The 27,962-nt window shown below is 38.5% G+C and overlaps 1 protein-coding gene across 1 annotated transcript; it reads left to right on the top strand.

Annotated features, from left to right (window-relative positions):
• Positions 1-1,349: 1,349 nt before the first annotated feature.
• FAM169A (family with sequence similarity 169 member A) lies at positions 1,350-21,486 on the top strand. Its single transcript, XM_018070518.1, has 12 exons — positions 1,350-1,521; positions 2,883-2,982; positions 4,032-4,117; positions 5,473-5,644; positions 7,591-7,770; positions 9,150-9,278; positions 12,708-12,826; positions 14,884-14,938; positions 15,308-15,446; positions 18,526-18,691; positions 19,531-19,737; positions 20,494-21,486. The coding sequence occupies exons 1-12, from the start codon at positions 1,387-1,389 to the stop codon at positions 21,025-21,027; spliced, it is 2,022 nt and encodes a 673-aa protein (XP_017926007.1). The 5' UTR covers positions 1,350-1,386; the 3' UTR covers positions 21,028-21,486.
• Positions 21,487-27,962: the final 6,476 nt, after the last annotated feature.

Below are 27,962 nucleotides of genomic sequence, written 5' to 3'. Positions count from 1 at the left end.
TGGCTGTGAGGAATGTGTGTGTATATCTGAACAATAGCATTCATGGAAAACATTCATGTTTTTATCAGCAACAGCATTAAAGATGGCAGTTGTAGATGCCCATGAAGTCAGGTCCAAGTTTGTTGTTCAATTTTAACAGGAAAAAGAATCACTTTTGTAGAAGGAGTGGCCTCTTCTATTCAAGCAACTGAGTAGTAGTATATTATTGCTGTTTAAAAGCTTTTAAAATGCAGACTTTTAATTGCCGCTGGGTGAGTCACAGTAAGTTCTTTTGCATTTGATTTACCTGTGTCAGTAAAATACTGAATGGTGGATTAAATAGAGAGGACTGAAGAGAAAGTGGAAAAGAAAATCACTGCACACTAGGATTTAAAGTAAAACTAAAGAAAAAAAAGACTCCATAGTGGGGATTAGGAATTGTACAACTTATATGAAAACCTTTGTGTTAGAGAGTTGTGAGGGTTTTATGGGACAAGATCAAGACCCTTGTGTTCCTTCAGAACAGGTTCTCGTGAACTTCTGTTAGTTCATGCTTCTGAGAGTTTGTGACATAGCTTGAAAGCAGCTGAGGGGTCTATTTCTGTTTATAGTTTTATAGGCCTGGGAGAGCCTTACCTGAAGAGTACACTGGGGATTCCAGGAGCTCTTGTTTGTCTTAATTTGACATTCCTTTGACAAGGAAAATTTGAATCTAAGAGCTTTCAATGAGTTATTGCCACTATGGTTTGGCTTCAGTACTTTAGGTTTTGCCTTGTCACCTCCTTAAAGTGTGTCTCTTTAGTCTGTTGCAGGCTCTTGTTTTTAATGAGCTTGTATCATTTTCTGTTCGCAGTCAAAATGCTTTGGAAACAACCATCTGTTAGACATACTAATTGGCTAGTTTTTGAGAGAAGTCCTCAGCAATGCTTTGGTTTCTTCAGAGATGGATTTAAATGCAAAGGCTCAAAAATAGATTAATCCCTTCTGTTGTTGTCTTCTGGGTGGTTTACTTTATATTTTACTACCCAGTTGTGTCTTAACCTGTGATATCAAAAACATCATCTGGGAGAGAGATAACTGAGTTTACCACCTAAAGGCTGCATGTCCCTGTGCTGCAAACAGGGTGCTTGTATATGTTGGAAAACTGCAACAACTGGGTCTAGGGGGACCTGTAGGCCAATCTCATCCTTTTCCGCTTGTGAACATAGATTTGGTTAAGGTATTGTTTTAGAGACTGACTGTTTGTAGTCACCATCCTAATTAAGTGCCTGGAGCATTTCTCCCTTCTGTCATGGGTACAGAGGACTGTAGTGAACAGCACAGTATGGGTGTTCAACGGTCTTTTTTACGTGGACGTTGTGTGTCTCAAACTACCTATGTTAATAATGTTGTTTATTTCTCCAGAGGATGTCATTCCCTGTGGATATATTGAACAATTGCAGTCATGAGGACTTGGAGAGCTCAGCAGAGGACTTCCTCTTTGATCTTCGGTGGGGGAAGCTAAGCTGTCCTACATTCTTCTCTCTGCCAGACCACCGCAAAGTAAGAATCAGCAAATACTATAGTCCCAATGTTCTTAATAATAAAAAAAAATTAAAAATCACGTAAAAAAAGAAATCTGGGTATCACTGACTGTCTGCTGCTTCTAGGCAGTGGATCTGTATGCATTAAGTATTTTAAAAGAAACCCCAAAACCATAACCTTAAATCTTCAACTGATTATTCAAACCCTTTCCTAAAAAGGACTACCTCATGCAGTCTCAAAAATCTATCATCATCACTAAGGAGTTCATGATTTATTGAAACTGACTGACTCTTTTCGTATCTCAGTCCTTCAGTGTACTTCATGCTTGGTTTCGATTCTGATTAATAAGTTTCACTGACTTCAGAAGTGATTCTTTTCTATCTGAAATATTCCCTGCTTTTATTTAACTCTAGTAAAGGCTAGCTGTGATGCTAGCCTATCTTGCATGATAGGTTAGTGTTGGTTCTGTCCAGGTGAACATTTCTATTAGAATTAATACCAATAAAACCAATAGTGTATAGCCTTCATGAAATGTGAAGCTGAGAGGATTCTCTGTGGGACCTAAAGGTCAATGCTGCAGATGCCTTGGCAGAAGCAGAGTCTTGACTACTTTCCTGCATTTCTGCAGGTACTGTATGCTGAAATAGTTGCTTGAATTAATGTCCTCATTTGTGGCAATAGCCTGTAATAATCTTCTTAAATTGGTTAAGCAAGTTTATTTACCACACTGTTAATGTCTATTTTTTATGCATTAATTAAATGTTGGAAACATGTGAATTTAAATATCAAAATGCATTTCCAGAAAGGTACTCAGTTCCTTAAAGAAGGATTATTTTATCCTTTTCATATTGTTTGTGAGGGGAAAATCAAGCAGCCAAGTTCATAATTTCTAAAATGTGTGCAATTTAGGGGAACAAAACCTTTTTGAATCCAGCCTTCCAACTGTAGCGCTTTAGAACTTGTTAACAAACAACAATTTTGCTGTGCCAGTTTATTACTCTGCTTGACCGCTTCGTTCTTCTGTTGGCTTTGACAGCTTGCGCAGTTGCAACAGTTCAATAACGTAATGCTGGCTCCTTGCACACCTTACTTCAGTTATGCACACAAATGCAAACTGTTGACAGAACAGAGAAGTAACAGCACAAATTACTGTAGCTAAATCTGCCACAGTGTGAGAGTCAAGCTCTCTGTAATGTAGTCTGTCTTTAGGAAGAAATATCTGAAGTAAGGGCTGGGATCTGGTGCTTGTCCTTTACAGTTGTCTGTTAATGAGTCGATTTTCAACATTCATCTTGTTTACCTTACTAAACATTCTCTGTGTATTTTACTAAGGTTGTTTTAGCAAGAGTCTATTGAATTATTGTACATTCTTGTTTCAGGTTCCTATTAGCTTGTCAACTGTGGGCTATGTTCCTCTTTATGGTGAAGAGCAGACACACAAAGTTCTTGCGCTGTTTGCACCATGGGACTCGCTCACAGGTTTCGTTTTAAGTTTTTTATCTCTGTGTTGCTGTTTCTTCTTTTTTTGTGATAAATACATGTAACCAGGCCCTTGCTCATTCCATGCTACTGTAGCTCATAATTTTGGCACTCGTGCATTTGTTGTTCGCTGTCTTCTTGTTCACATACTATTATTTTTTGTTGTGAATTCATGTATATGAATAATAGAACTTTGCACACTAATCAGAGCAGAACTGGAGTCATTGAATTCAGAAGATATGTAGCAAAACAACATGGCGCTTGTCTGGATTGTAGTACAACATGTATCTCCTGATCTCTTTATGTACACTTCACCTCTCCAAAAGGAATTTATTGAACATTCTTAGAATCCATTAATTTGCTCATTAATTCAGATGCTCTTTTTTGATAGTGACTGATCAGCATCAGCTGTAAATTGTTTGAGGTCCCAACACAGATCTGGCTAAGATGACATCTCACTGTTTTTTGTGTTCCTTCCCTCCTTCCCTCTCTCCCTCCCTCCCTCCCTCCTCCTTTCCTTCTCTTTCTGTTTAATGCCATATATAGGATTACCACAAATGCCTATGGATCACACTCTTCCTGACAGTTACTCATGTGGCCACCAGCCTTTTTACATTTGTCTGACTCCCTAAAACTTGCACAGTTTCAGTATCAATATCCACTAGCAACCTAAAATATATGTATGAATGAGACTCCCCTTAGCAGGCTCAATTTTTAGTGGGAGGAGGTGCTAGAGCACAGTGTTGAAGGACAGTGCTTATGTCTGGAAAAATAGTTCCTTTATATTATACTGCATGACGTATGCATTTTGGTTTATTATTCTCAGTTATCAATAAAGATTTGGACTAAGGAGCATTTCACATGGGTGGGGTGTATAGCACCACATTTGTTGTGCTAGAGTAGTAAGAGCTACATTAATGTAGTGCCATCTAGAAGATGCTTAACTTGGTTACCACAGTGTTATTCCTGATTATGTAACAGCTTTAGTGATTATGTTTCTTTTGGAATGTAAGAATCACTAACTTTTTATTTCCCTTGTTTCTTTCAAGCTGTAGCCCTGTATCTTGCTGACCAGTGGTGGTCAATTGATGACGTTGTGAAAACATCTGTCCCTGCTAGACAGGGGCTTCATCAGGTAAAGCACTCCAACGTTCACTTAGCAATTAATCTTCTACTTCAAGATATGGCAAATAGCTAGTGTGCGAGATACTACATGTTTTCATTTCATTTAGAAATTAGGTGGCTGTTGCAAGTCAAAGGAAATAGAGGAATAGGTACTACAATCAGGAAAGGAACCTGATAGTGAAAATAGTGTCTAGAGCAAGAGTGACTCTTGTACCGCAGCTTCATATGTAGATTATTTAGATATTAACAGCGTTACAAGTTTTTTTTTTTTACTCTTTAGAACATTGTTATCTGGTTGTTTTGAAGCATCTTAGTAGAGTGGTGCATTTTACCACAGTAGTACCTATTGATCTTATCAGGAGACTAGTAAACCAAAAACATCTTCAGGAACCTGTTTTACCGAAGCAAGTTGAAGCTGGTGGCTTGCATGAGGCTATGGTGAGGCATGCTGGCTATATGTGAGGTCTGGAAAAGTAAGTTGCCTGGTGTCAGCTTTATTGCTCATCATTGACCTTTTTTACCATTATTGACACCAGTGTAGCATGGAGTTATGTTTTTTTCCAAAATTGGAATCTATACTTTTCCAGGATTGTAATTTATATCTGCCCAGGGAATCTGGACACTTATCTTTGGTTTTTGTGTTTTTGTATTTTCACTAGAGAATTTGGCTTGCAGCCTTGCTTTTCATGTGTTTCTTAATGGTAAGATGGTGATAAAGTCAGGAAAGCTGAATCTTTTACAGGTGGGGTAGCTGAGACTGAGCACTGGGAAGAGAGCAAGATTGCTCCTGCCTTCACAATGGGTAGAATAGTGGTGAGCTTAAATTTCATATAGAAAAGGAACCCTGCAGGTCAGAGAAAACTGTTGTAACTGGTTTTTTCACTGCATCGTGTCCTGTTGCCTGCCACTCTGTCAGCAGTGATTGAGTGTGCCAAGTCCTGCTACCCTGTGAGGCTCATCATGTCTCCTTTGTAAGAATTTAATTAGGAGGTCCGAGGCTGGTGTACTGCTGCTGTGTTTGGTGAATGTTTCTTAAGTCCAAAATTGAGTTAAATCATAACATTCCCACTCCACTACCCTTCTCCCAGCACTTTTCTCAGCCTTTATGCATTGCATAAAGAGTAATATTGAAGTCATGAAATATCCTCTGTGGTAATGATTTATACTTGACTTATTGCTATGTCTTCTGAGCATCTCCTTCCCCTCAAACAAACCTCAGAGAGTCATCCTGCTTTAGCACTTACAGCTTTCTTTGACTCTGTCTGCAGCTGTGTTAACTGTCAAGTTTAAAAAATAAGGTCTTTGATGTGTGGATATTAACAAATCTGACCGATCTTCTGAAATGTTTTTTCTGTGTTTCCTTAGGTGCAGTCTGTTGGAGAGAGAATTGTTCTCTATGTTCTGAATCGAATTATCTATCGAACGCAAGAAATGGAAGAAAATGAGATCCCATTTCTCTGTCATGGAAGCAGTCACTATGCTAAGATCATGTGGAAAAAAGGAGAGGCTATTGGGTTCTATTCTGTTAAACCTGCAGGTAGGACACTTGAAGACTGTGGGATTTGGGGGGTTAAGTTGTGGAGATAAGGAGCTTATTTGAAGAATATTGTATGTAGGTTTTACAAGCCTTGTAGGACTAATGAGTTGGTGTTTTCCTGCAATTGTCAGAGGTCAGATTGCTGTTAAGATCTGTGACTTAAATGCTTATATGCTTTAGCAATTTAAGAAAGTTCTTGGATTTCTTCATATTCTACAAAACATATTAGAAAATGAAAAAATTTGATATACCCAAAAGCCTTTTTCTTTCTTTTTTATTTTTTCTGTAGAACAGTTATTTACAGTTGGGCTGGACTGTGCTTATCTTGAGTTAGCAAAAGCTGAAGGTGTTTCTTTCTAGACATTATCAATATTTCACCCATGTTTGAGTGTGTGCTGTGTTCTTCAAATGTGTAGTCTACATGGAAGAGTATTGTTCTGGAAACACATGGTTAGGAAGAGGTGAAGCTCTTCTGGTATCTCAGAGGGTACCCAAGTAATGTAACCTCTCTGCTCAGGTTTTCCTTGCTTGAAAAATGACGATAATCATACAATGGCTTGCGTTGGGTTTGAAGGAACCTTAAAGACCACATAGTTCCAACCTCCCTGTCATGGCAGGGACACTTTCTACCAGACCAGGTTGCTCAGGGGCTTATCCAGCATGGCCTTGAACACTTCCAGGGATGGGGCATCCACAACTTCTTTGGGCAACCTGTTCCAGTGCCTCACCACCCTCACATTTCTTCCTAATATCCAATCTAAACCTACACTTCTTCAGCTGACAGCCCTTACCCATTGTCCTATCACTACAAGCTCCTGTGGAAAGTCCCTCTCCAGCTCTCTTGTAGGCCACATTCAGGTACTGAAAGGCTGCAAATAGGTCACACTGGAGCCTTCTCTTCTCCAGGCTGAACAACCCCAACTGTCTTAACCTTTCTTCATAGGAAAGGTCCTCCAGCTTTCTGATCATCTTCCTGGCCTGAAGATAAGGGTCATTGGCCTTAAAAATACAAGGTTCCAAAGACTATATTGTATAGACAAGCTGTAGGCTTCTCATTGGCCTCGTTAGAGAAGAGGGAAACTTTTTGGCGTAGTTCATGTTGATTCACAGAAAAAGGGCCTGACAATGGATTGGATGGTTAGTGGACTATCTTAATGCCATTGTATGCCATCCCTTTATCACCACTGAGTTCATAACTACCCTTGGAATCACAGAATATTCTGAGTTGGAAGGGACCGACAAGGTTCATTAAGTCCAGCTCCTAAGTGAATGGCCCATAGAGGAATCAAACCCACACCCTTGGCATTATTAGCTCCAGGCTCTAACTGGAGTACCTATGTGTTGTGACAGTCTATTCCATCTTTATTAAATTATGGATAATATGTTGTTTTGGGGAGAATTTCAAGTAAAGTCTCCTAGGTTTTTTTGTGTCTTCATTTAAAATATCAGAATTATTGTTTCAGTCTTTAAATAAGAACTGAATTAGTCTTCAGATTTGTCCTAAGTAATGATGTAATCAACATAAAGGTGCAATTCAAAAATTTTGTTTTCTCCTATTCCTTCCTCCATCTTTCAGCTTCACTTTTAGAACAATTTTCCTATGGAGCTGTATAGTGAGATTTCAAAGTGAGCCTTTCCTTTCTGTCTTGTCTATTCTTTTCTGGTACTACAGACTTTTTCTGTTGTATTAATCTATTGATATATCTTGGCAACACGATGAAGCTTGCCCAAAAGAGACAATAAATTACTGGTAAAAATTATTTCTTTTTAATAAAGTTATAAATTATTTTTATAACTTTATACTACTTAATATTAAATAATTCGGTATTTTTATAACCTATAAAACTTTTTATTTGAATATGCTAAAATCCATACTGCAGCATGTCAGTCAACATACAGTATGTAACCCATACTGATGGATATTTTTTTCCTCTTGATTATTTCAGGAAGTGTCTGCAACTCATTTTTTCATCAGAAGTATAAACTGACAGTGCTAGACACAATGTTTGTGAGAAAGAAACATCGTGGGAAAGACTCTGGGCTAATCATGTTGGAAGACTTTGTGGATTCCTTTACTGAAGGGCCTCTTGGCCTACGATACCCACTGTCATCCTTTGTGTATACAGGTGAGCTCTTTCATTTGTTCTTCTTTGTGGTTTCTTCACATGTCCAGGTGAGTTGTGTCATTCAAGTTCCGTATTTGTGGTCTCATCCTCAGGTTCTATATTAAATGTTCTGTGCTTTAGAGAGGGCTAAAAATCCTGATTTACTTAAGATGAAGTAGTTCCTGATTAGATTTTTAATGCTCTGCATGAGACTAAGCTATTCAAACTCTGTTGGCTTTCTGCTACTGTGAAGTTTACCGCTGTCATCTTCCCCCCACCAAGCCTGAAGAATGGGCTGAGGCGTTTCTGTGTGTGATCTAATGTATATCTTCTTTGTAGCATCTTTTTCTTGCACACACCTAAGCCTCATGAGGTCATTTAATTCATGCTTTCTCTGAACTTCTGGTCAAAAGGACATACTAGGTTATTTTTTAACTTATGTATCAGAAGGCACAGATCTAAAATACAAAGAAAACACTTATGGTTCTTCCATTAGCAACCTAAGAGAGCTATGTCATGTAGGAAATGACATGGATTGTGGAAACTATATTCTTGGGACTGTGTTCAGGCAAGAAGTACATTTCTTTTGCCCTATTTTTATCTGACTTTCTTAACTACTGGAAATTTTCTGATTTTCCAACTACCACTGTCTGTTGCTGGATCTGATAAGACCTGGTTTGTTAGGCTTCAAACAGGAAAATGATTTGAGCAGAATTAGATGACTAATTCTCTTCTATAGTCAAGAAATTATACAGTGGGGATCTTGTGTGCTGAGAGTATGCATCAGTAGGGAAATAGGTGAAAAGTGGTAATTTTCCTGGCAACTGCTACAGAATAATGACAAAGTATGCAACTTCACCTCTATGTTTAATACACATATAGCGAGAAAAGAGGGAGAAAGAGAGCAGAGTGGAAAATATTCTAGAAGTGAACAATGAGTGGATGGTTAACTATGCAATGGTAACATGTTAACATTCCCAGAGTGCTTTTCACCAGTGCCTGTAATAAAGTGGGGTAACAAAAATAACTCGACTACATCATGTGCTTAAGAACTCTTCCATCCTGAGTTGAGTCTTGTGATTGGCAGGAACAGTGACAGTGAAGTTGCAAAACTCTCGAGTGGGTACCTAGAGAAGAAGAAAAACCCATCCATCTTTGTTTGCAGATAATAATGGAAATATTTAAACATGAAGAAAGGATAAATTGAGAAGGATCAGTAGGGTAAAGCAATATTATGTTTATTTCAGACTTGACTGTTTTGTTAAGCAGTTCTTTCTGTATTTGTTTTTGTGTATGACAGTAGATTGCAAAATAATTTGATTTCAGATAAAATTTAAAAACTGAGCCACAACTGAGTATGTAGTGTCTATAATATAGTGGTTTTTCTTATGTTTGCTCAGCTTGTAAGCAGTATCTTGAGAAGTACCCTGCAGACAAAAACCTTTTGTGGCAAGTGGAGGGAGCAGGAGGTTGGTTCCAAAGAAAGTCTATTATGTCTATAGTGCAAAAGGAAAATCTCAAAATTGCAGGTATGGATACTTTGTTTTTTCATTCTCTGACACTTTTAAAAGTTAGACAAACACTCTACAAGTACAAGAGTGACTTCTGTGAACATGTCTGTGGAAACTAACAGAAAGATTTTTATTTGTCCTGAGACCTGTGAGATTATGTCCTTGACACAGGGTGAACATTACTTAGCAACAACTAAAACAGTGTTTTATCAACATTATTCTCATAGTAAATTTAAAACACAGCACTGTACCAGCTACTAAGAAGAAAATTAACTCTATCCGACCTGAAAGCAGGATAGCATGCAGTCCTTATTTTTTGTATCATTTACATCGTGCCCAGGTTCCACGCTTTCCAATACACTGTCACCTTTCCTATCTTTTGATATATAAATACACATCACACACCTCTATCATTCCTTTAGTCTATGGGCCATCCCTATAAAATGTCCATTGAGTTAATTTAGTCCATGATTTTGGGATCCACCTGTCATAACAGTCTTTCAGGGCAGAAAAGATGGTGTGTGTCATGTTGGATTGTTGCATGCTGAAGCTAGTTCCATCACCACTACACTTGTCTGGTTTTCCTGTAGTTCATTCTTCATTGATCTGACTGATTTTTACTGTAATACCCTTGATATGACAGTTGAAAGGCAATCAGTTTCAGATCCCCAAATTCAGAGCGGTGAAGACAGGCGCTGTGAGGTGCCCAGTGCAGTGATGGGCATATAGCTACCATAGAAGAGACAATATACAGTGTTATGTAGCAATCAACATCATAGAATTTATTGGCTACTCTCACACAAAATCAAATTCCCTTGAGGTATGCAGTGGACTTACCCATCCAAGTGCACCCATGTCCTTGTGTAATTCCACAAATATGTTTGCCTTTGCCTGAGACAGGAATAGCCCAGATTATTTATGTGCACTACAGGAACTTTATCCCTTTCTACAGTGTGTAAAATTTTGATCAAGCAGACTGACTGGCAGATCCCCTTACCAGGTGTCTTTTGCTAAATGTATGTCCTGATGTTTGAAGGTCCTGTTACTCATTTCTCCTGGATAAATTGATAACAATTCATTGTATCATTTCATTTTTCTGAAGGCTGGTGCATGGTAGGGAGTGTGATATTCCCACTCATGGGACTTTGGCCCAGTTGTCTATGGGGTTGTTTAGGAAATGAATCCTCCTGTCTGATTCTGTTCTTTCTGGGGCACTCTGTCACTATAAGACTTTTTCTTAAGGCCCAGTGTTCCAGGTGGTGGCATGAGGCAGAGGATATGTTCTCACCCTTCTAGTGGTTCCACCATTATAAGCACTTACCCTGGCTGGTTTGGGAAAGTGCGATATAGTCAATTTGCCCAGCCCCTCCATATTTATATTTCAGCCATCATTCTCTGTGCTAGAGAGGTTTTAATCACTTGGTCTGTTTAACTGCAGTGCATGTTTCACATTTATGGGTAACCTGTGCAATAGTGTCCCTGGTCAAATCTGCCCCTGGGTCATGTGCCCATCTGTAATTTGCATCTCTTCCTTGATTACCTGAGGTGTCATGGACCCACCAAGCTGGAAATAATTATGTTGCCAGTCCTGATCCATGTGAGCCACTTCCATCTTAGCAGCCTGATGCATCTGCTGATTGTTCTGATGTTCTTCGGTGGCCTGACTCTTGGGTATATGAGCTTCTACTTTCACAACCACAATGCTGTTCACCTAGACAGCATTATCTTGCTGCAGTGTGGCAGCTCAGATGTGCTGCCGGTTGCTGCTAGTTGCTGCAACCACCTCCACAGGGCATTTGGCGCTACCCATGAGGCAGTATAGAGCTAAAGTATTGACCATTTTTCTCATTCAGAAATGACTCAAGTCAGCTGGATTGCCTTCGCCTCTGCAAACTGTCTGTATTTACCTTCTCCTTCAGCAGTTTCTGTGACTTGTTGTAGTGGACTCTATCACTAATCCTTTCCTACAAATGTGGCAGAATCTATCAATAAACAAGGCATATTGCTTCTTATTTCCTGGCAGTTTAATATACAGTGGGGCCTCTTCAGTATGTGTCACCTTCTCCTCTGATGACATTCTGAAATCTTTTCCGGACAATCCATGAACACTTTCAAGATTCTTGGATGACTGCAGTTTCCTATTTGGGCTTATTGTTTGATCATTGATTGACCCACTCCATGCAGCATCAGTTGCATGATGTGTGTAGAGGAGACCCTTCCTTCAAACATTCCACCCAGCACAGGCAACCAGGGTGCCAGGAGGAGCTGTGCCTAAGTACCAGTCCCTTCTGAAGCAGCTTGAACCCATTCGTATGCTGCCAATGTCTCTTCTTCAGCTGGAATATGGTGGGCTTCCTGTCTTCTGTGTCCCTAACTCCAAAAACTTAGGGGTCAACCTTAAGTCTCTCCTGATGCTTTCTCCCAGAAGCTCCAGGCAGGACCATTCTCCCTGGCTGTAGAGTAGAGCACAGTTTTTATATCTTGCCCTGGCGTAGCTGGCCCAAGGGCTACAGCATGAACTGTTTTCTGTTTGGTTGGTTCAAGGGCTTGTCATTGCCCAGGGCCCCATTTAAAATAGTTCTTCTTCTGGATCACTTGATAGAGAGGGCTGACAATCAGACTGTCGTTTAGAACGTGTGTTCTCCAAAAATGCACAATGCCTAAGAAAGCTTACATTTCCTTTTTACTTGTTGGTGGATACATTTCTATTATTTTGTTAATCAGATCTGTTGCGATTTAATGGCATCTGTCTTGCTGTTTTGTTCCCAAAAACTGGATCACCTGTGCAGTGATCCTTGACCTTACTTTGTTTTATGGCAAAACCATCTTTCTCTCTCCATAGTGGTCCAGTTGCCGTGGTGACATGGAATGTCTTCCATGAAGACATGCTTGTCAGGCAACTAAGTGCCATGCCTGCTTGTCCCACCTCAGTAGGGTGGGAAGGAGCATCTGCAAAAAATATAAAACATCTGAGTTGAGACAAGAACAGTTCAGTAATTGAAATAAAATTAAATATAAGCATGATATAATAATAATTGTAATGAACAACAAAACCAGAGAATTAAAACCCAAGAAAGAGAATTAGTGCACAGTCCAGTTGCAGTAATTAGACCCTCCCAATTAATATACTGGACATGACATTCTGTGGTATGAAATATCCTTTTGACCAGTTCAAGTCAGGTGTCCCCTCTCCAGCTTCTTGTGCACCTGCTCACTGGGAGAGCATGAGAAAAAGTTCCGAAAAGTTCTTGAATTAGGGTAACCACGTTTAGCAGCAACCAAAGCATTGGTGTATTATCAACATTATTCTCATGCAAAATTCAAAACACAGCACTGTGCCAGCTGCTATGAAGAAAAACCCCAGCTGAATGCAGGACAGATGGTTAATTTTTATGTAAAGGTACTATACTTTTCTGTTTCCCCATTTCCTCTTTTAAATCTTTACAGCAGAGGCCTCAAAGAAGGAAAATAACAGTTTGCAAACAGAGGATAAGCTTAGTCAGTCTGCAGTATCTGAAGCAAGTGGACAGAGGACTGAGAGGACTGAGCTAGAAACACAGCTAAATGTAGGTACACAATCTGTTACCTCTTTTTTTTGATTGCGTTGTTACTGAAAAACAAATTGTGAGAAATTGTTTTTGTCCATCTCATTATAACCGAATTGGCTCAAGTCCATACTACATATAGAAAAGACAAATGCTTTTATTACTTTGTGTGTGGGTGTAGTGTTTCCCATTGATGTAACATCAGTGACTAAGCTGGGATTAAAAATACCTTTTTTATGTGTGTGTGGGCAGGTGGGGTTTCCCCATGAATGTAGAAAGTCTGTGCCTGCAGCTGTCAGGGTCTGTAATTTGAGTTGTTTAATAGCAGATTACATAAAGGAGATTATTTCAACTGTCTCTGAGATTAAACTGTCTAGAAAGGCTATGTGTAGAGGTGCACATTTACGTTGTAGTTCAATACAATGGAAAGTGTTAAGTTTGCATGTGTTCTGAGGCCACACAGAATGTGAATGACAAGAATCTGTAGCTCCCAATACCATGGGCATGGATGTGCTTCAGGACTGGCTGTAGTAGTGACATGACCATGCTTTCATAGAAGTCAATGCTTTAATTAAAAATGGGAAATAATGGCTAAATTAATACTCTCAGCTACTAAGATCTAAAGTTAGATTTGGAATGTAAGTCAAATGTCCCTTTTCCTAGTTGAGAAAATTAATATTTTCCAAAGCAAAACTGACAGAAAAGTGTTGATGTTTTCAATCTCTCAATAATCAGAAGCTGTATTTCATTCGTAACAGTTTCTGAAGCATCACCTCTGAGTTCTAGAGTCAGATTCCAATAATAATCATATCAGCAAAATGATCTAATAAAATGCATGATTTGGTTGTAGAGTTATATGGATATACTTGGAGAAAATAACAGAGTGATAGTAGTTCCTATGATTTTTATCGCTGTGACATAAGAACTAGCCCTTGTCTCTTGGCTCCAAATCCTCATAGTTTGGTAGAATTGCTGGCATCTCTATAGTTGACATCTACAGTATTTATAAGCAGTTCTACAATGATTTGAAAACTGATGGACCACCAAAGAAAATAAAACTTCCCACCTTCCCCCAAACCATGAAAAAACATACCTCAGCTTTCACTTTCACCTTTCACTTAGTGCTCCCTATTTTGTGTGTTTTGATGCTAGAATAATTTGTTATTAGCTTACAAATTCTTATGTATTTAAAACTCACTTGAAACTATTTCAAATAGCAGAATATAGGCTTGTCCACTTTTTGCTGGCCTTCTTGCATGGTACTGGAAGTGAGGCTGGAAAAGTAAACCAGCATGCTGTTATTGCCAGTTCCAGATTATTTCTAGCAGCTAAGAAAAAGCAATGTGCATAACTACATGTCCATAATGTGGGCAGCTTGTACCCACTTCACTAAGTGCTGAATCCTCAGCTAACTTGCAGAAAAAAATCCAAGTGTTGGGATGGTGTGGAAGAATGAGAGACAAAAGAGCTCTAGGGAGAGAGAACTGACTCTTGAGCTGATTATGCATGTAACCTGCGTTACTGCTGATCACTAATTTCTCTTTTTCTTGTCACATCTCTTTTTTTTTTTTTAACATAGGCTGCCATATTCTGTTTCATGTCATGACAAAAATAAAACTGTAGAATATAATACTAGTATAAAAATAAAACTTTGCTGTTAAATTTTGCCACCTACTGTATTGTAGTCCCTTGGGTTCATGAAGAAAGGGGGAACAAACAGTAAAAGACTTCTAGCATTTAATTATGTGTACATTTGTGATAAACAGAATTGTTAAAGAAAAAAACTTGGCAGCATTGTTTATAATGACAGGTCACTTTAAAGTCTTATCTTCTATGTTGGAGAACGGAAGTAAAACACAGAAAAATTAGTCATACACGACATAAATTCTAAAAAAATTAAGATTTGTTGAGAGATAAGACACTTAGATATAAATTAAGAATTATTGTAGCTGCTGTTCTGTGGGATCATTACAATGAAATAGTGATCTAGAAAGATGTAACCATAGGTAGGAAGATGAAGGTATTTTAGTCAATTCAGGAAATTTTAGAATAACATTAGCTTTGCTTTTGCTTTACAGGCTAACTTGCAAAAAGGTAAAGAATCAACAACTGTCCATGCAAGCACATCTGAAGGTAAAAATAACCTTCATTATCAGTATTGCAGTTAATGTAGATCAGTAGTTTTACAGGCTCTTACAGCTTTCTATCATCCTATAATGATCTGTAGAGTGTATAAAAACACTTTCCTCTAAGTGTATAAAAATGCTTTCCTCTAAGGTGCTGAGGCTCAACTCATAAACCTTATAGAGGAAATCAGATAAAACTGTTATTCATCTTGATAAAGGTATTATTCAGAAAAAAAAGTACCACAATGAAATGCTGTTTTAGTTGGACTCAATTTCTTTAATGAACTATTGGGGGTGGAGAAATTATATGCAGATCTTAAACTGAATTTGTTCAATTGAATTTATTTTGGGGTTTTTTTGGTGTTTTTCTTCTAAGAGCCTTACACAAGTCATGCTCCTGTCTGGACGCGAAGTGGTCAATTAAAACGTCAGAGTATAAATAAACATAGACAGCAACCTGGATCTGAAACTTCCAAAGGAGATGATGAAAATGCTCTTCCTGCGTCCAAAAGCAGGTACCAGAAGCCTGGATTGTACTGATTTCTTATTTTGTTGCTTGGGCAGTCACAAACTGCATCAGTGACTCAGAGTGTGCTACTGGTATTTCTGCTGCTTACTTCCTATTTAACTTGCTTGATTTTAAAATTACTGAAAGTAAAGTCTGATGTAAGAAAGAAAAGTGAGGCATCATCTGAAAGAGTGACTGCAGCAAAGTGTAGTATCTCTGAAAGCTCAGCAGACACTAGAAATAAGAAGTATAGAAATAGAACTAGAAATAGAAGTAAGAAAACAGTGAGAGCTGCGGCTGTTCTGTTACGACTGAGTCTGCGCAATGGTAAGAATATCTGTATTCATACAGCACAGATTCTTGTGATAATGTAACTGGACTTGTATCTGCAATGCTGTGTGTGGCCTTTGAAGAGGTGTCCCTTCCTGACTTCTTGTTATGGTGGCATGTTGCAGTAAAATGAAGTCTGACTGTTTATTTTAGGAGTTGATTATTGCTTGTCACTTAATAACAGGGATTATAAGAAACAGTATTTCTTCAGATAAAGCTCTTTGTTTATATAAAATTTTAAACCATTATATCTAATCTTACATCCTGAAAAAAAAAAATCTCCAGTTTTAAAGTTGTTATCCTGTGGAATAATTGTCAAATATGGATGTGAAGAGTAGTGTGCCTTAACAGTTCTTACAGGACAGGGCTTGGAGTACCAATTTGTACTGGCTTCCATCTGGAAAGCAAAACTGTGTCTATTTCAGTAAATAAATAGCCTCCTCTTCCCTTACAGGCACACTGCCCACCCCAGCCTGCTCCGTGTGTCTCTCCCTGTCATTCTTTTCCAGAGAAACCCACTGCAACCCTGGAAACCTCTTTTGAAGAACCTCAAGACAACCTGATTATTTTCTAGGAAATCACTTAAACTTGTTCCATTAGGTTTCTTCAAACAAAATTAGTTGTGGGTTTTTTACGTGAAGTCAAAGTCTTCAGCTAGACACAGCCTTATTTTTGTGTTTAAACTACTCTGTGGGACTACAGATGCTGTATTACTGTGCTGCATTGTCAGTGGGCTGCCCTAAGTTGGTTCAAAGAGGCTAAATGGCGCTGTTCAATGCTGCCACAGCTTGAATAATGCTTTGCCCTGTTACCACTAATATTTGGTTATGTGAGAGGATTAGCTTATATTCAGTATTTTTGGGCCTTGCAAAATTAAGCCAGTGAGGTGCTGCTGCTCCTTTGAACAAGATGTGTAATATGGTGGTTTTGAGCAGAGCTAAGGGATATCATAAAGGCAACAGAATGGGATTTCAGCTTGGTTCTTTCTTTTCATGCACATCAGCAAGTGAAACAGGGTCTTCTATTGGGGACCTTCCTATGGAGTGTCCTCATCTCAAGACTAGCATGTGGGCATAAAACCCCCTAATACTGCCTTTACTATGAGATCACAAAGCAGACTCCTGCAAATCTATTGCATGTACTTTTTTCTTTGTTTGTATGTGGTAGTTTCAGTTCATCTAAACTTTATCATCTCAAAAGTGAGAACTGAATATTTGAGTTAGTGTTACTACCCATCAGGTGCATCAGCATTTCATCTTTAGCTTTTATAATTCCATAATTTTAAACCGTTTCTACAGTGTGTCTAGGAGGGGTGGAAGCAGCTGCTGCTTTTCTTACCCTTTTGTGGCTTTCAAATATGTAATGTATTGCTACTTTCTAAATTTAAAATAATAAACTTAAAGAAATTTCTGACTTCTTTCCCGTAAAATGGAAGTGAGATAGATATTATCATTTTATAATTGCCAAAGCAATTTTCCTATTGATGTGGGTTTTTTTTTTTTCCTAATGAGGAGTTAGCCATTTTTAGATGCCTTTAGTTTTCTTGATTCTCATTTCCTGTGGCAAGCATGTGATACTGCACTTTATAAATGGTTGTAGTGGGTTGATGCTGGCTGAATGCCAGGTACTCACTAAAGCTGCTCTCTCACTCCCCTCTGCAACTGGATAGAGGAGAGAAAATACAACAAAGGGTTCATGAGCTGAGATAAGGACCAGGAGAGATCACTTACTGATCACCATCATGGGCAAAACAGACTCAAAGTGGGGACATGAATTAAATTTGTTACTAACAGGATCAGAGCAGGAGAGTGAGAAGTAAAATAATCTTAAAACCACCCTCCCCTCACCCCTCCTTCATTCCAAGTTCTACCTCCTCCCCTCAGAGGCATAGGAGATGGGGAATGGGTGTTACAGTTGGCTTATCACAGGTTGTTTCTACCACTGCTCAAGAAGAGTCCTTCCCCTGCTCACATGGGGTCCTTCCCACAGGACAGAGTCCTTCACGAACTTCTCCAGTATGAGTCCATCCCACGGGCAGCAGTTCTTCACAAACTGCTGCAACACAGGTCACTTCTCCATAGGGTGCAGTCGTTCAGGCACAGACTGCGCCAGTGTGGGTCACTCACAGGGCCACAAGTTCTACCAGGAAAACCTGCTCCAGTGTGGGTTCCTTTTTCCATGGGTCATCAGGTCCCTGCCAGGACCCTGTTCCAACCTGGGTCACAGCATCCTTCGGGCATGCTCCAGCATGGGCTCCTCCACAGGCTCCACGTGGCTTTCTGCATCCCCATCGTCCTTCATGGACTGCAGGAGCACAGCTGTTTCACCATGGGCTGCAGGGGAAGTTTGACTCTGGCTCCTATAGCACCTTCTCCCCCTCCTTCTCCACTGACCTTGGTGTCTGCTTTGTTGTTCACATGTTCTCACTCTGCTCTTATCTGGCTGCAATTTTCATCTATACAATAACTTATTTTCCCCTTCTTAAATATCTTATCACAGAGGTGTTACTATCATTCCTGGTTGGCTCGGCCTTGGCCAGTGGTGGATCTGTCCTGGAGCCACTTGGCATTGGCTCTACTGGACATGGGGGAAGCTTCTGGCAGCTTATCACAGAAGCCACCTCTGTAGATCCCCCGCTACCAAAACCTGGCCAGAGAAACCCAATACACTGGTCACGAAAGAATTTCCCTGCTGAGATCACTAAAATTATGTATTAATCTAAAAGATTAAAAGATGTATCTTAATATCTTCTGCAGGCCGGAACTTCTTGACCACACATCTGAAAGCTCTGAAGACTTGGTAGAAGTACCTAAGGTGGATACTGTTGAGAAGGATGAGGAATTAATTGTTGAAAACGAGGGCCAGTCTGTGTTAGAAGCGGAGCTACATATATCACCCCCTGAGAAACAGAATGAGAAGGAGGTGAGCTGGATGTAATAGCAATAACAGTTGGGAATACAACTACAATTTCTTTTAAATATGGTCCTTGCTGCCTTGATCCATGTGACTATCAACTCTTTGATTTTTTGCACCAATGCTTCATTAAGAAATGTATCTGAGAAGCTTACACTAATATAGAATTAGTTTCAGGGAATATTCCACTATATCTATTTTGAACAACAGAGTTCATAGAATCTTCAATGAGGTGAATTTCTAGCTTGTCTAGCAACCTAATTTTCTTCATTGATTTCTCCTAATCAGAAATTCCAGAGAACTGGAGTAAGGTCAAGATCTGATCCAGTATCACTAATTAAAAAAAAAAAAGTCTATGTGAAGAAGCCAACAGCTAGTCTGCTTCGGTGACTTCTCTTGGCTCTTTCTACTCGTCCCCTTAAAACTTGCCTGTTCTTTTATCTTCAACTTGTTAATAGCTTGAATTTAAATCTCTGAGTACCCTTTGTGCCTAGCAATGCCTCCAAGCTTTTATGTTCTTATTCGTGGCTGAGAAAGTCAATCTTATCTTATGTTGGGTTCAAGGGGTGAACTTCAACATGCATGCGAGATGCATAAAAACTGATTGGCTTGGCACCTAACAGTGTAAGCTATGTAGAAATTTAGTGCAGGTTACAACACCAAGCTACTAGTCTGGTTAAGATAGCTACAATGCATTAAGTTCTGCCTTCTTAGTACACATTTCTAGGTACCTGAGCTATCTGCTTCTCACATTAAGCTGCAAATTTAGGTCACAGGATACACCCACTAGTGCTGGGGAACAATAGCTGGACATAATCTTGACTTAAAAATGTGATTTATTTTTTTAGGAAACTCCATCAGAACCTCTTAATGGTGAGGTAGCAGAAGAAACTGGTAAGACCTCACTTATGGCTGAAGAGGAAACAGCAAATGAAGTTCCGAGTGGCGAGTCAAAATTGCAGTCTGAGAGTCAAGGAAAAGAACCCTTAACGCTGTTTGTTCCATTAATCCTTGAGTCTCCAGCAAAATCTTCAGAAGACACTGTATCAGAAAAGGTGAGATAAATGAAACAAAATGTGAAGTAATTTTTCCTTTAGAGTGTATGTATCTTGCAGGTTTAGGGTTTTTTCTTTTGTTAACAGATAGAAAGTAGCCCCTAATATGATGTGAAATTATTGGGAGAAGCAATTTAGGCCAGATAATGTAAATCCATAACGACAATATACTAATATTTCTGTTTCAGTATGCAGAATGGGGACATATATACATGTGATAACCAAAAAGAAAGATATGTTTGCTACAGTTTGCCTTGGCAGTAATGAAACTGCTGTTTCTCACTAAAATATTAGTTGGGTATGAGTGAAAAGCCACATCCTTATTTTGTCTAGCAATTCTTGCCTGATTAGGTGTACAAGTAATTAATTACTGCTAAAATACCTTTCTAGAACACAAGTTTTACTGGGTTTTGTTTATAGTGCAAATGCAGATTGTTATATGCTAGCAAAAATAACTGTATTTTATCTAAAATATTTTTTTCCCCTTAGGATTAATTTCAGAATGCTTTTACTGTGCCTGAGTACTCCTTTGAATAATTTGAAAATTGGAGAGTAACTCTGGTTACCAAATGCAAGTCACAAAATAGTCTGTTTCAAAAAAAGGAGGACTTATTGAATGTGTGTATACTATTCAAAAATGCTGAATGCCAAAGTGTCCTCTGAGGTCGCTAGCTAAGGGCAATTGTTGTTCAGCCTCTTGTATCTTCAATTAATTGTCCCTTTGGTTGTTTTGGCACCCTTTTCCTCAACCTGCAGGTTTTAAATGAAAATGATTCAGAAGTGATGACTGAAGAAGTTACATCGGTAGAGAAGGAGGGCATTGGAGAACAGCAAGAATCTGAAAAGACCACCACTGAAAATGCATCTGCTTCAGCATCAAAGGAGGAGCTCTCTGACAATAGCCTGCCTAACTCTGTGGTAACTGAAGCAGCTGAAGAATCTCTTCCTGAAAACTTACCTGCCTCATTGGAAGTTCAAAATGAGGAAACAGGGCACAACTCACAGGAGGCCCCTGTTGCCTTGAGTCAGAGCTCTTTGATAGTGGTTGAACTTGAGGGTGTTTCTTTTCAGCAGCCTGCTGGACAGGAAGGACAGAAGAACCAGTTGGAAGAGCCCTCAGAAGAGTCTACAGAGCAGACAGATCACTACACGCAGACAGTGGCAGAGAGGGCTGCTGACAGCAGCTCTGAGGAAGCAGAAATTGAGGTACCTGTTGTAGATCGGAGAAACTTGCGAAGAAAGGCCAAAGGCTATAAAGGTCCACCCAAGAAAAAAGGAAAGCCAGCTTAAAAATGAAATATTGATTGTTAATTCATCTATTTATAAGAAAGCTATTTTGTGTAAAACATTAGGGTGTAACTAAACCATATCAGGCACAGGACATGTGTGTTTAAAATTCTGCGTTGGACTTCCTTTTGGGTTCATCACCTTTTCTCAAGATTTAATTTTTAACCACTAGACATTGAACTTCCTTCATAGTAAGAAAGTAAATAGCCAGTCTCCTCCCTTCATAAAGGATACATGCTGAAGAAATACAGTTATGCTATCAAAGGGAACAGTTTGTGTATTTAAGGTGGCGGTCTTGGAAGAAAAATGCAGTGCGAAATCCTGGCCCTGTCAAGGTCCCTTAAATTCCCATAGATGGCCATGATACCAGACATCACTCCAGATACTGGTTTTTTTTTTTAATAACTTTGTGTTCTCTACTGTGGAGAGAAGCAGAGCAAGAAAAATCCTTCCTTGCTTCTTGTTCCCTTCCCAAAGGTTTTCTCATATGAGATTAAAAGAATGTGAAATTCCATCATTCTAGGTCTCAAAATATACAAGGTGTAGCTCAGTAGATCAACACAACATAAGCATTTATCTTTCATGTGAACCACTTGAAACAGCTGAGTCAGTAGAAACACAGTGTGGTATCTGCCACAGCTGATTCTGGTAATGGATTTCTTGTGTGAAGATTGAGATGCCTATGCCGTAAAGAATTTGTGGCTTCCAAAGCAAGCATTTTGATAAGCCTAAGTTTTTCCAGAGTGTATGGAGTGTAGACTACATATGGAATCATTTCAACTGCCTTCCTAACTACTTGCATGTGTTGAGTGGATAGTTGATTACTTGTTGCATTACAGGAAAAGGACATGATAACTTTTGATCTTGTTTTGGTCTGAATGGAAGTGGTTCTTTGTTTTTTCCAAATACTTTGCTAGTGCTGTGGGGTAACTATTAAAATGTTGTGTCTGCCAGATGTGTGACTCTTGAGAACACTGACATTTCAGATGGTTATGACATTCATTAGCGTGACTATTAGTGGGTGTTTCAGCAAATGCTTGTTTGCCAAACTTCCATGCCTTTAGGAATGATCAGGTGATAGCTTGCAAATATTTCTGATTCCCACTTTCTTTTTCTAACCTGAGTGTAATTCCTAGGATGATAGCTTCCCAGTTCACAACTTTTCCTAAAAGCAGCAACCAAACTCTGCTGTTTGCAGACAGAAATAAAACCAGACCTTCCATGCATTTTCCCTTCTGAGGTTCTCCTAACAAACCATATGTTTAACTTGTTACACTTACCTAAGTTACTCCTCAGTTTGCTATGTGTTCCTTTCCAGTAAATGAAGCTCCTCTAATAATGGGTTAAAACCTCAAAAATAAAAGAACAATGATTCTAAGAATGGGAAATCACACACCACTTTTTGTCCTGCTTATATGCCTTTTCCAAGGTGAGTGAACTAGTCTTTCACAGTGTCTCAAAAATAGAGGTACAGCTATTCAAGGTTCACCTGAATAGTTGCAGTGCTGTCTTAACTTTTATCCTTTTATGAAGCTAATATAAGAATCTGGTTTTGGACTTTTATGCTTACAGAGTTTAACTCTATTTATAAGATATTTTAACTATAAGATACATTCATGCTATTTCTTTTAGCTGATGAAATACCATGCTCCTTTTGAATCTGTTAAGAGCAGCTTATAGAAAAAAAAATTAAAAAATATGTTTTAAAACTAAACTTTAAACTTCAAACCTAAACTTTAAATTTGGAGTGCATGAGATTACTGAGTTAAGTTTGAGTTTCTTGAACTATTGCATGTAGCTATAATATCTTAGCCAAGTACATACAGGTACTCCTTACGAACCCCATCACTGAAAAATATTCAAGATATTTCCTGATTGTGTGCAAACATATTCAGGTGAACGTTAAGCATTTCTAAAACTTATGAAACTTTTTATATAAAGCATATAAGGCAAAACTTCTGTTATCTTCTGTATGGTTTCTCTTTTACTGCTGAGATTAATTATATTTTAAAAAAGAAGTGGCTAGAAAACACATCTCTTGCATTGCTAAGAATTTGGGATTTGTGAGGACTGGTGGCCTAAAAAAACAGTGGTTGTATACAGTATATTGCAATTCATCTTCCATTTTTAGGGCAAGCTTTACTGAAGATGAGTCTGCTGAATCCTTCAATTGATACGAATATATCCACTTTCAAAAAGTTAAGGATTCTTTTCCTTATGAAAAGTGAGCTCCAGTTATTTCAGTTACTCCTATGTGAATTTTTGATATCTGTGTTTATTGTTTATATTCCCAGTGAGGTTGGAAAACTGTTCAGGAGAAGGTAATTTCACTCACCTGGCTTTTACTTTACATGGCTAAGTTGGAATGATTTCAGTTAGATATTTGCATAGTGAGTACAGAAAAAAAAAAACACAACCAAAAAAACCCCCCCAAAACCAAAACCATAAGTATTACAACATTATGATATTAAGACAGTCTTGGTTTCTAATGAGAACAGTCAAATTTCTGATCTCATTTCAGTGAGTCAGTTTTAAATACTGAACTTAAATTCACATGTTTAAAGTATACTCTTGAGTGGATACTTCTGTAAATCTGGTGTACCTGGGATAATAGCTGATGGCCAGACTTTTACATACAGAATGTAGGCAGTTGGGGTGCAATTGGAAATTCAGATAACCAGCACAGTCTTGAAAAATGGACACTGTTCTAATTGTGATCACAGTAGTACTTTGAACCAAAGGCCACATTTTATAACAACTTCTTTGGCATCAATCATTCCGCAGTAAATACGGAGTAGGAAAATCAAATACTGACTTTATTGGTTTTATGGCTGTACTGATTGTCCCACTGGAAGAGTAGTTCAATAGCCTATGCATTCTGTTAAATTTATAAAAGGAAACATGTCTGACTATTGTATTGATTGGAATGTTTTATCTTGGGAAAAACAGTGGTTTCTAAGCTTGGAAATTTTTTTTTGTCTATTAACTATCTTATTACCATCAAATTCTTAAATAATTTTTAAGATCCTATTGCACCAGCAACAAATGATTAAAACATCAACTTTATACACATTTGTAACAAATGTTATTTACAACATGCTGTGGAACTAAGTGGGTATAGTGAAAGCAAGCAGTATTATTTTAGAGCTTTATTTAGGCTAGGAATGGAGCTTAAAGAACATTTTGTGACTTCAGCCTTGCACTTAAATGCTAAATGGTTTTGTACTTGAATCCAACATTTGTTCAAATGTCTGTCTTGTACTGCTTCTTGCACATTCTCTCTTGGTCAGTTTTAATTTCATGCAGAATTCTTGTTTGCTGTTCTCCTGTTCCATAGCCTTTTACATGAAAATGTATACATCTTACTTCAAAAGAGCTTTAACTTATTTTAGATTATGTTTGACCTCGGTTTGCTGCTTTTTTGTACCATTTCATGTGTAGATTCCAGTAATCAAATCGATCATTTACAATGTCATTGACACGACTTACGCAACAAATAGGTCTAAGTTTCAGCTTCCCTGCTCTAAGTGACTGTTCTAAAACACTATTTCCAAGGGGATATACTTCTAAATTTATTTTCACAAATGTGGTGTTAGATGTTTTCTAAACTAGTGATACTGTGTTTATAAATCTTATGAAAGATATCTTACTATTGCATAGTATTGTACTTTAGTCCTGCTAGTGTTAATATTTCCTTTTTTTAGTACTGCCTTGGCTGCTTTTGAAATGTTTGAAGTAGTAATTAAACTATTATTTTGTGATTTTTTTACTTCTGCTTGGTTTTTAGTATTTGAGTCCTTTCTGCTGTACAGGAAGCACATTTTAGAGTGGTTCAGTTCACTAGAACTATTACTTTACAATCTGTCTGCTACAAAGGAGTTCTAAAACATCAAAGGTTATTAATTGAAAAATCTTTCATCAATTAAACCAGTTTTCTGTAATTAGCTTATGCAACAGACTTTTTTTAAAGTAGCAGAATAGGCTCTTCTGTATGTTACAGTGTGGATTCTGCTGTTTATATCAATTATGCAAGATGATGTAAACTTAGCAGTTATTAATGGAGTTTGCTATAGACAACCAACTAGAAATGCTGTAATGCACTCCTACAGTGTAGTACATTAAAATGCCTTAAGAGCAGTAATTGTTGAGCCAACAAGTCATGTGTAGGTGTCAGTAATCAAACTGGTCATTTACAATGTCATTGACACGACTTACACGTAGCAACAAATTGGTCAAAGCTTCCCTGCTTTAAGTGACTATTCTAAAATACTATTTCCAAGGGGATATACTTCTAAATCTATTTTCACAAATGTGGTGTTAGATGTTTTCTAAACTAGTGATACTGTGTTTATAAATCTTATGAAAGATGTGTTACTTTTTTAGTATATAAATATATTTATAGCATAAAATGTAGTAAAGTTTTTCAAGACAGCTGTAGAAAATTATTCTGTTCATGTTGTTAATGTCCAGTAAAGGGTAAAGCAACAAGAACTTAAATGGAGGGTTATCTGTTCTGACGAAATGCCCTCTCTTCAAGCAAATAACTTACTGGCTTGTGACTCTCTCTTATTTTCAAATCACTTGTCATTTACACAAAGTAAAAATCATAGTAAGTTACTAAGTCTAGATGAGGGCAATGTGTTAAATTAATTAAACAGTTTGTAACAGAAGGCTCTGTGGTATAGTCAAACTACTGCCTCTATCAGATCATATAAGAGAAGTTATGATGACAATATACAGGCAGCTAGCTTGACTTCCTGACCAGAGTTCCAAATCTGAAACATGACTGAGGAGCATCTGTGATAGAAGAGGCTGAGAGCTGCAATTGTTCTGCCTGAAGAAGAGAAAGCTCAGGAAGGTCTTACATTGTGTACAAATACCTGGGGGAGAGGGGGGTGTATGTCATGAATGATTCTTTAGGTTGCCTAAAGAATCACTGTCAAAGGTATTAACAAAAGCAGGTTTAATATAAATTTGCAAAAGCATGATTTAACAAAGTTTGTTGGTGAGATTTGCTCTATTACTTATTAGATAGATGAAGCATACAAAGGAAAATAGAATTAGAATCAATCTGAAATTATTTACAGAGATTGAAGATGCCAAAGAGTAAGGGAGATGCTCCTGTTGAGTTGAGGTTCAGAGAGGACTCCGTTGCTTCTTTATATGCATAGAAGGTAAGGATTGTTGGTAATAGCACACTGTGAGAAAGAACAGGATGTGGCTGGAGATGGGGGCATGTCGAGGTAGGGCAGCACTTTTCCAGGAAAAACATCCTTGTTCTGGCTCCTGGGAATAAGCACAACACAGTACAGAGCAGGTGCAGGAATATGGCTGACCTACCGCCGTGGCTCCACAAAGCCTGGGTGCACATGTGCCACAGGACGTGGACACCCAGTCAGCTGCAGCAATGCCCACAATCCCTCCCTCCCTTCCTAATTCATCTCTCTCTCTGTGTCTCTCTCTTCCTGTTTTCAACTTTTCCTTTATCCAAAACCACTGCTGTGTGCTTATACTAGATCTGGGACTAACGTGCTAACTGTGTAATTTACCAATAAAACTTCATAAGCTTTTGTGGAACCTCTGACTTTTGTCATTCCTTTCAACCACAAGCACCTATGAATCTTGGGTGCTCCCTTCCCCTTAAGGGTGGGATGCCACAGCTTTCTAAATTCCTTATGGAGTGTGACTGAGTCCAGTCTTAGTTCCAGACTTGGTCAATGGTTTATGTATTAAGAATTTGGCAGCACTTAATCGTTGACTATTTAACCATTTACAAAGTGATTCAATAGGATTTACCCAACAGTGACTTAGTTACAGATTTGACATTGCAACATTTACACTGTGCCTGCTATATAGGGTGTTTAAATCAATTCACATGCACACGTGTGTGCACATATATATATATATATATATGTATGCATACACTTGCATATATATATACACAAATTTACCTGCTAAGATTTCCCTTGAGTTCAATGAAATGCTCATACTGAATGTCTTTACATTTCTCAAGGGGTGAGGGTTGAGCCTTGAGGAGTGTGGAAGGCTATCAGCCTTCATCAGCTTTTGGCAACAGCAGTGGTCCTCTGAGTACTGCAAACTCTCACACTGCTGAGCTCTAACAGGTTTTCCACCCACAGGGAGATAACGGTCAGCCCACTGTGGCCCAGGAGAGCTCAGAGGGCCTCACTTAGGACCACTGTTTATTGGATTGCAAGATGACTGGCTTCAGTCATCTGTCACTCTTCATCCTGGCCATAAGTAATTACTGGAATTTTTCAGAAGTCCAGTAGTAATAATATTGTTCCACACTGGCTATGATTCAGGTAAGTTATGGTTAGACTGTTGGGTATGGCTGATCATCTCTTATCCCTCTGTGTGGTTAGGCATCAGAAGTTCCTGTTTATGGACTGTTTCTGGTAAGCTCAAGGGGAGCTTAACTGTGCAGGAGCCACTAATGGAGGCCAAGACCTAATGAAATCATAGAGCAGCCTGAGGAGGCAGCAGAAGGCACCACATGGTATAAAAGTGGATCAAGACTCAGTGGTGCCCAGTTGAGCACAAACTGAAATATAGGAAATTCTGTTTAAACGTAAAACCGTTTAAACTAAGCGTGGTCAAATGCTGGTTCAGGTTGCTCAGGATGGTGGTGAAGTCTCCATCCTTGGATATACTCAAAACCTCACTGTATGTTGTCCTCTGACACCTGCTGTAGGTGACTGTTTTAAAAAGGGGCTCACACTACACGGTCTCAAGAGGTCCCATCCAACCTTAACTACTCTGATTCTATCTGCTATTTAACCTGCTTATTGCATGTGTGACCACCTGTAGCTTTAAACTTTCGTTAATGCAAAAAGTCCAAAGCAAACCTATTCACATTCTGGCTTCTGAAATATCTTGAGTTTCATTTGAAAGTTTCCTTCTTACAGTGTTGAAGG

This window comes from Manacus vitellinus, unplaced genomic scaffold, assembly GCF_001715985.3.
Source record: "Manacus vitellinus isolate BGI_N305 unplaced genomic scaffold, ASM171598v3 scaffold_18_pilon, whole genome shotgun sequence".
NCBI classification, from domain to species: domain Eukaryota; kingdom Metazoa; phylum Chordata; class Aves; order Passeriformes; family Pipridae; genus Manacus; species Manacus vitellinus.
Note: the sequence above shows the minus strand (reverse complement) of the source record. Positions and strands in the feature narration are given on the sequence as shown.